Source organism: Physeter macrocephalus, chromosome 9, assembly GCF_002837175.3.
Source record: "Physeter macrocephalus isolate SW-GA chromosome 9, ASM283717v5, whole genome shotgun sequence".
NCBI lineage: Eukaryota > Metazoa > Chordata > Mammalia > Artiodactyla > Physeteridae > Physeter > Physeter macrocephalus.
In genome coordinates this window covers 68,331,941-68,341,390 of record NC_041222.1, presented here as the reverse complement: position 1 = coordinate 68,341,390, position 9,450 = coordinate 68,331,941, and the positions used below count along the sequence as shown (strand labels likewise).

The following is a 9,450-nucleotide window of genomic DNA, read 5'->3' as shown; positions in this document are numbered from 1 at the left end:
ATGGCCGCTGGGCCTGCGCGTCTGGAGCCTGTGCTCCGCAACGGGAGAGGCCGCGACAGTGAGAGGCCCGCGTACCACAAAAAAAACAAACAATGATTAAATATCCATAGCAGAAGGACCCACACCAGGTAACTTTCTCTCTCTCCTGCATTCTGCTTCTCCCTAAAATCTGGAATAAGTCACCATATTGCTGAGTAGGTCACTAGTCAGCAGAGTCTAGTGTCAGGGATTGCATTTTTGCTTACAGAAACCAGAAAACTCAACCTTTTAGGAAAAAAATAAAACAAAAGAGTTCCTAGAGGAAACTATGGTACAGTGTCTTATTTTTATTCCAAATTGCTTTCTCCTTTTTCCTTTTTAATAAAATGTAAGCTGCTTTGATAAAAACATTGATCTTTGGAACCAATGAAAAGTAAAGTGGTTTTACTGTCTTATAAAGGTGAATTATTTGGTTTTTTTTTTTAATGTTGAATGAATTTAAACTTCAGAGATATTCTAAGAAAGTGAAATTCTCAAAAAACAAAAAATCTAGCACTGAATCCTATTGTACTATAAGGAAAGATATACTTCAATTCTGGTGTGAATGTGCTTTCTCACTTCTTTACTGAATTATAAATTTTAAGAGCCAACCAATAATATGACGAGAGAGCAAAATTTTAAAAGATATATATTCTTCTGTTGTTGTCGGTTTCTTTTTTTCTTTTTTTTTTTTTAACTTTCATTTACTGCTGTCCCATGCTGATTACTGTTCTCAGGAAATAGCTCCAAAATAAATGTCATTACTTCATTATTTAATCTAAGAGACATGATCTGGCTTTCAGAATTACACCCTTATTGGATCACAGAATAATATATTGTTTGAAGTACCAGTATTTTTAGTTTAATAAATTGAGGAAAAGGAAGTAGTCTCTTTTCCATTGTTGGTATTTGTGATGCAAAGTCAACAAGGGGTTGTCAAGTTTGTAAATAATTACTGTGTGGAGCTTTTATGTTGGAGCAAATTTTTCCACGAGAAATTAAGATTAAATTAAGCATAGATTTAGACCTACAAACCCAGGTAGCAAGCAGAGGTGAAGCTATGAAAGATTTCTTGTTACCTACTCATTCACAGCTAATTACAAGCATTACAATAGGAAATACTCAATAAATACTTGAATTAATAATATAAGTTGGACTTAAGAGTATGTGTGACAGAGGATAGTTGTAAAACTTCAGTGTTATTGTACAGGACATTGTTTTGGATAAAAACAAAGTATTGATACTATTAGATATAAGCTTATTATTATTATTTTAACCTAAGCATCACCAGTGCTTTCACATTACAGTAGATTAATGGCATTCACAGATTTAACATTCAGAATATCAGTTCCTTGGATTTGGAGGGAAAATGAAAAGGTAGGCAACTAACAAGAACCAATCTACTTCACTCTTCCTGGTGCTGAGGGCTGCCTCAATCCACTTAGTAGTAGCTGAGAAAACCTCTGGATTAGCAAAGGTGGAGGCATGTAGGAGCCGTGGCTATTTTGGGGCAGTAATAGCTGAACCACATCAGAGGCCAAAAGATTCAGCCTTGGGATCTACCTTCAAAAAGATACTAAATCTCAGCACGACCTATTAATGGGACCAGACATTCAGACTGAAACTGCAACTTAAAAAAAAATAGATAACAATCTTAGATGACTGTCTTACCTAATTTCAATATGGAATGTGCCTGTTTAAAAAAAAAAAAATCTGGCAGGAAAGACAGGAAAAGAGCATCTTACCACGATGTTCACACGCTCCCAAGAGATTGATGATGTTTGGGTGGTGTCCAAGTTTACAAAGCACCTCCAGTTCCCCAGCGAAGTCCCTGTGGTCATCTTTGGACGCATATTCTGGGAAAAAAGTAAAGAGTAGTGATCCCTTTCTGTTACACCTCTTGAGAAACAACTGTCCCCCTCTGCTCCCCAGAACCTTCAGGTACACTCAGCCACCATTAGGTCTGGAAAACTGTACAGAAATCAGAGATGACTATAATGCAGATGCTTCTTTATTGTTGGGGGCTGTCCTGTACAAAGTAGGATGTTTAGCTGCACCTCTGACCTGACCCACTAGATACCAGTAGCCCAGCTGAAAATGTATCCAGAAATCACCAAATGTCCCCCCTGGGGGCAAAATCACCCCTGCTTGAGAACCACTGCTCTGAAGTTTTCCTGTTGAAGCTCTCAAATACCCAGGGAAATGATTTGGTCGAGATGGAGCTGCGTCCATTCTTAGACTCTGGCTCTCCCAGCTAACTCTACCGTCCAGAGACAAATATGCTCAGGGATAAAAACAAAGTTGTAGTGAAACATCACCAGTAGTGTGTACACACCTTGCTTGATTATAATAACTTTACTTTTTTCATAAACCAGTCCTACTGAAAAAACTCAAATCTCAGTGACATTTTCATAGAAGTTGCTTGGTAGTCAGGAAGCAGTTGCATTTCTTTCTGTTCCTTTCATTCCATCTGTCCGCTAGCACTTTGATCAGAGGGAGAACCACCAGTCAGGCTGAAGAGAAAGCTGTTTGGCTGATGCACAACTGGCTGATCAGCCTTGAGTCGGTGACAGTATGCTATTACGGCTTTTTGAAGAAATAACATTGGGGGAGAGGGTGAGAAGGGAGCTGGTAGCCATGTGCATGCCTGAACATGCTTGGAAATTATGGGAATGTTTCATATGGGCTAAGGGTACCCACAAGGCTGACGAGTAGGCAATTCCAAGTCGAGGACCCTGTTTATACCACAGGGACTTGAGGGTCAATACCTTGGGAGCATTTAAAAAACAAAGCTCTTTATAATATGGTTGTCAGTAGCTGCCCTCTTTGCATGCATGACTTTTCCTGCAAAAATTGTCTGCCCTCGTGTCCTGTTAAGCTATTCTACCTCTTCACATGGGCATGAGATAGACAATCAGCTCAGGTCAGATGCCAATAAAAACTGATGCTACAAAGTTCTACACCCTCTCTCCTCTCACTATTTTTACTGCTTCCTAAAGCTCCCTGTAACTAAAGTAGCAAAATGAAAAAGGGATTTCTGGATGCTAAGCAAGGTGTGTGTGTGTGTGTGTGCTTCCTAAAGCTCCCTGTAACTAAAGTAGCAAAATGAAAAAGGGATTTCTGGATGCTAAGTAAGGTGTGTGTGTGTGTGTGTGTGTGTGTGTGTGTGTGGTTTGAAACATTACTGTCTCTAAGCATAAATAATACTGTTTATTTTGTTTGGTTCATTTTCTGACATAGTGTTTTCTAGCAATGTGGAAAACAGTGATGATTTAAAAAGATTTAGGGTTAATTGTCATCTTAGGCTTAATATTGCAGTCAAAAAGAAGGAAAACCCATCAGCAACCTCAGAGAGTCCTTACTATGGAGCTGCCCAATGAAACTAGTAATTACATTGCTGGCTCTAATACGCCACTTTTCAAGCCTGTGTGCTGTAAAAGCAACAGTGCAGCTTGGCAATCAAGTCATTTCTAAACTGCCATTTCACCCGGAAGAGAAGACAGCTAGTATTGCCAGGGAACAAGTCATTCTGCTTTCTCAGAAGATCTGATTAAATGGATAGGCCCCAAGCAGCTTTTTTTTTTTTTTTTTTTCTTCCCCCAAGCAGTCTTGAACACACCTGGAAAAGATCTAGTTCCTGTGACCATACATCAAAAGTTTTCAAACTTGAGTGTACAGAAGAGCCACTGAGCAAGCTTAAAAGCACAGATTTTTCATGCGCCATCCCAGAAATTAGAATACAGTAGAACCATGAGGGGGAGAAACCCAAGTAGATGCATTTCTAACAACATTTCTAAGAATGTTGATGCAGATAATCCATGAAGATAGTGGTTTGCCAACTGTGGTCTCCCAAGCCTCAGAATCAGCATCACATGGGAACTAATTAGAAATCCAAGTTCTCTGGCCCTGCACCGGACTTACTGTATCAGAAACTGTGGGGTGGAGCTGAAGAATCTGGTTTTTTAACAAGCCTTCCAGGTGATTCGGAGGCATGCTCAATTTTGAGAACCACTGGATTAAGAAAAATAATGCTCCCCCAGAGTCAGCAGGGTATGACAGAGAATCTGTATTCTCACATCCCAAGGAATCAAGACAGTGGTATCTAAATAGCTTATGCCTTCATGTTTACATCCTGAGCCTCAAAGGAAACATCACCTTCAGTTGCACATAACAGCTCTATCTGACACCACGCCAATTTTTTGTTTAAAGACTGTAAGACCTTAGAGGAAAGATTCAGCAGGAAGTCAAGCTGTCCCCCCACCCTAGTAAAATGCTGACTCGAGCAGTCCAAGCACTGACCTTTCATTCTCTTGATGGCAGCGTCCATCCGTAACCCATCCTTCTTGATGCGAGCTTTCAGAACCTGGCCAAAATTACCCTCCCCAATCACATCTTGAAATTTGATGTCATTCCAGTCAAGCACTGGATAAATTGTAGGATCTGGGTTGTTTTTGGCCTTCCTGTTCAGGGCCAGAGTTCCTGAGTTGAATTGCACAGCTGGTTCTTCCCGCTAGAAAAATAATAGTTTTGTGTCAGGATTTTTCATAATTTTAAGGTACATAATACCTCCTGATTTGTACCCACACTGGGTGAAAAAAGAAATACTGTATCCAATTCTAGAATGGAAATAGGGTTCATTGAACAGGCCCACTCAGATGAAGTGGCTGCCTATAGAGCTGCATGGGCACGATCACAGGCCTCAGTGGCAAAGCACGCCACAATCAATTAGTTATGTCTGCAGAGGCGAGGGAGGGGAGGATAACAGCATGTATGCCACAAAATAGCATATCCCTGGGTTAGTCACACTTGAGTTTCTACTCTGCTGTGGAATGAGCAGGTGTTGAGTTCTGATCTGGAAAAGAACTCAGAGATCTATCTGGGTCAGTCACAGGACACACCTCTGTGTGAGCTTTGTTTCCTAGCGTCATCTTGGTCTATTCTTGGCTCTTACTCACTCTCTCCAACTTGTCCTAAAGCTCAGAATCTCTCAAGCCCACTCTGGCACAGACACTGGCCCTAAGATGACTGATGCTTAGAGAAAAACCCAACAGGGTGTCTCCTTTTCTCCTGAGTTTCAGTGGCTGCTGATGGTATCAGGACAAAGCATCAGTACCATGATGCGCTCTAGCACTCTCTACCCCCTTGCTGGTCCTTCCTCTACAGGGTTGAGCCAGCTCTGGCAAGGATTTGGATTACAGAGCTTCCCTTGTTCTGTACTGAAGGGAATCTCAGGGATTCATGTACAGGAAGGTATACCTCATTTGGAATATGTAATTGTACTCAATGTTTCATATACAGAATCAATAAAGTTGGGTACAGATTAATTTTACAGAGCTTGAAACCACAAACTAGAGAAATGTTCAGGCTGTAGTATAGCAAAGGACTCAAATGGGGTGCCTGTAGGTAAAGTATGACCTTCTAAACTTTTTACTGGTCAAAATTCCTAAATGAAAGAAAGAGGCCGTGCCAAGCACCATGAACTATGGCTGCAGACCGAAGGGTACACAGGAATGGAGATACACACATATATGTAATCCATACATATAGGAGGGATAATAGAATTGAAAGAGATATTAGAAGTACAAAATGGAAACTGGAAACAGGGAAACGTGGAGAAAACTGGTCTAGTGCAAATCTTCATTACCTATCACTCTGAGGTCTGGTTACCCTTATGCCCTTCATTACCAAAAATGTTCAGTTCTTTATATTACAAGATCACCCTCGCTCGTGACTTATTACTAGTTTGACTGTATTCTCTTTCTGATGGGGCAGTAGTCCTGCTTTAGGCTTGGTTTCCTGCATACTTATTAAGAGCAACCTTTTCACTTTTAGAATTGTTCTGATTTGGACGAGAAATTATATAGTCATGCTATTTATCTCCCATTTCATAATGGAAGACAAAGAAAAGAAGAATCTTGCCTAAGGGAAATATTTGCTTTACAGGTAAAATTCTTGACCCACATCTTTAAAATGAAGGTTCTGCATATATGTGGACTTGCACTTTTATTACTATTAGGAAGATGAGACATACTACATTTTGGAAGGCTTGGGCCATTCTTCTTTGGACGTTTGCCCTCTTCAACTGCAACATGATCAGAAAGGCCAACAGCACCGTCAGGCAGGTCATTCCCGCTGAGCCAAGGATGGCGATCAGCAGCATCTTCCCGCCTCCGAGGTCTGCTGGGGCTGTGCCAGAGAACACAGGAGAAGGAGCACGTTAGTCTAGGTAGAGAGAGAGGCTAAGACCATCTGCAGGAGAAGTCACAGTGTAATGGGAGTGTAATGGGAAAGTAATGGCAGCCTGAGCCCAGCCTGAGCCCTGCTAGGTGACCTTGGGCTACTCATTTATTTTCTGGAACTCAATGGAGATGAGTCTGACGCACAGGGCTGTTATAAGTTCAAAGAAATGTGCAAAAGGCCCTTTTAAATGGCAACATGCTAATCACTAATCGTTGTCCTTTGTTCAACTTTCACTTCCAAGTACAGGCCCAAGCAGATGAATATTATCGAGTAATAGTGAGAATGACTAACTAGATCTATGACTTTGGGTAAGTGACTAAACCTCCCTGCACAATTTAACCACCTAGAAAAGCTTTAAAGCTCTGCAACTCTAAAGAGCATAGCGTCTGTAAGATATTTTGCTTTGGCTTTTTTCTTGTTTTAAAGAGCTGATGGAGATTTTCTTACTACGCACTCTGATCTGAAGTGCCGGATGCAAGGCCTCTGCATGAAGCACCCTGTGAACAACTGAAACTAGACGAAGCACAAAGGAGAAAAAAAAAAAAAAGCTGCAAAACCTCTGAAAAAAAAGCCTCTGCACCTCTAGCTATCGTGGAGGTTGGCTTCTTCAGTGGAGGCTCCTCTTGCAGGGGGACCTTCAAGATGGTGGAGGAGTAAGACATAGAGATCACCTTCCTCCCCACAAATACATCAAAAAGACATCTACGTGTGGAACAACTCCTACAGAACACCTATTGGACGCTGGCAGAAGACCTCAGACTTCCCAAAAGGCAAGAAAATCCCCCCCATACCTGGCCACGTGGCTGACAGGGTCTTGGTGCTCTGGCCTGGTGTCAGGCCTGAGCCTCTGAGGTGGGAGAGCCGAGTTCAGGACATTGGACCACCAGAGACCGCCTGGCCCCACATAATATCAATTGGCAAGAGCTCTCCCAGAGATCTCCCTCTCAACACTAAGACCCAGCTCCACCCAACAGCCAGCAAGCTCCAGTGCTGGATGCCCCATGCCAAACAACTAGCAAGACAGGAACACAACACAGCCCATTAGCAGAGAAGCTGCCTAAAATCATACTCAGTTCACAGACACCACAAAACACACTGCTGGACGTGGCCCTGCCCAACAGAAAGACAAGATCCAGCCTCATCCACCAGAACACAGGCACCAGTCCCCTACACCAGGAAGCCTGCACAAGCCACTGACCCAACCTCACCCACTGGGGGAAGACACCCCCAAAAATGGGAACTACGAACCTGCAGCCTGTGAAGAGGAGACCCCAAACACAGTAAGTTAAGCAAAATGAGAAGACAGAGAAATATGCAGCAGATGTAGGAGCAAGGTAAAAACCCAACATACCAAACAAATGAAGAGGAAATAAGCAGTCTACCTGAAAAAGAAGTCAGAGTAATGATAGTAAAGATGATCCAAAATCTTGGAAATAGAATGGAGAAAATACAAGAAACGTTTAACAAGGACCTATAAGAACTAAAGGGCAAAGAAACAATGCTGAACAACACAATAAGTGAAATTAAAAATACTCTAGAAGGAATCAATAGCAGAATAACTGAGGCAGGAGAACGGATAAGTGACCTGGAAGATAAAATAGTGGAAATAACTACCATAGAGCAGAATAAAGAAAAAAGAATGAAAAGAATTGAGGACAGTCTCAGAGAACTCTGGGACAATATTAAATGCACCAACATTCGAAATATAGGGGTCCCAGAAGAAGAAGAGAAAAAGAAAGGGTCTGAGAAAATATTTGAAAAGATTACAGTTGAAAACTTCCCTAACATGAGAAAGGAAATAAGTCCAGGAAGTGCAGAGAGTCCCATACAGGATAAATCCAAGGAGAAACATACCAAGACACATATTAATCAAACTCTCAAAAATTAAATACAAAGAAAAATTATTAAAAGCAGCAAGGGAAAAGCAACAAATAACATACGAGGGAATCCCCATAAGGTTAACAGCTGAACTTTCAGCAGAAACTCTGCAGGCCAGCAGGGAGTGGCAAGGCATATTTAAGTGATGAAAGTGAAAAACCTACAACCAAGATTACTCTACCCAGCAAGGATCTCATTCAGATTCGACGGAGAAATTAAAACCTTTAGAGACAAGCAAAAGCTAAGAGAATTCAGCACCAGCCAACCAGCTTTGCAACAAATGCTAAAGCAACTTCTCTAGGCAGGAAATACAAGAGAAGGAAAGACCTACAAAAACAAACTCAAAACAATTAAGAAAACGGCAATAGGAACATACATATCGATAATTACCTTAAATGTAAATGGATTAAATGCTCCAACCAAAGGAATTCCATGCAAATGGAAATCAAAAGAAAGCTGGAGTAGCAATTCTCTTATCAGACAAAATAGACTTTAAAATAAAGTCTATTACAAGAGACAAAGAAGGACACTACATAATGATCAAGGGATCAATCCAAGAAGAAGATATAACAATTGTAAATATTTATGCATCCAACATAGGAGCACCTCAATACATAAGGCAAATGCTAACAGCCATAAAAGCGGAAATGGACAGTCACACCATAATAGCAGGGGACTTTAACACCCCACTTTCACCAATGGACAGGTCATCCAAAATGAAAACAGATAAGGAAACACAAGCTTTAAATAACACATTAGACAAGTTGGACTTAATTGATATTTATAAGAGATTCCATCTAAAACAAACAGAATACACTTTCTTTTCAAGGGCTCATGGAACATTCTCCAGGATAGATCATATCTTGGGTCACAAATCGAGCCTTGGTAAATTTAAGAAAATTGAAATTGTATCAAATATCTTTTCTGACCACAACGCTATGAGACTAGATATCAATTAGAGGAAAAACACTGTAAAAAATACAAACATATGGAGGCTAAACAGTACGCTACTAAATAACCAAGACATCACTGAAGAAATCGAAGAGGAAATCAAAAAATACCTAGAAACAAATGACAATGAAAACACGATCACCCAAAACCTATGGGATGCAGCAAAAGCAGTTCTAACAGGGAAGTTTATAGCAATACAATACTACCTGAAGAAACAAAAAAAATCTCAAATAAACAACCAAGCTTACAACTAAAGCAATGAGAGAAAGAAGAACAAAAAATCCTCAAAGTTAGCAGAGGAAAAGAAATCATTAAGATCAGATCAGAAAGAAATGAAAAAGAAATGAAGGAAACAATAGCAAA

The 9,450-nt window shown here is 40.7% G+C and overlaps 1 protein-coding gene across 3 annotated transcripts in view; it reads right to left on the bottom strand.

Annotated features, from left to right (window-relative positions):
- TEK (TEK receptor tyrosine kinase) overlaps positions 1-9,450 on the bottom strand; it is a 102,527-nt gene that overhangs the window by 11,727 nt on the left and 81,350 nt on the right. For 2 of the 3 annotated variants that reach the window (XM_007108993.3, XM_028494035.1), the window contains 3 exons: positions 6,050-6,204; positions 4,318-4,528; positions 1,764-1,874 (listed from right to left, as the gene is read on the bottom strand). In XM_007108993.3, coding sequence (XP_007109055.1) covers positions 1,764-1,874; positions 4,318-4,528; positions 6,050-6,204 — 477 coding nt within the window. The remainder of the gene's footprint in view (positions 1-1,763; positions 1,875-4,317; positions 4,529-6,049; positions 6,205-9,450) is intronic. The other variant, XM_007108994.2, reaches the window with a different exon arrangement.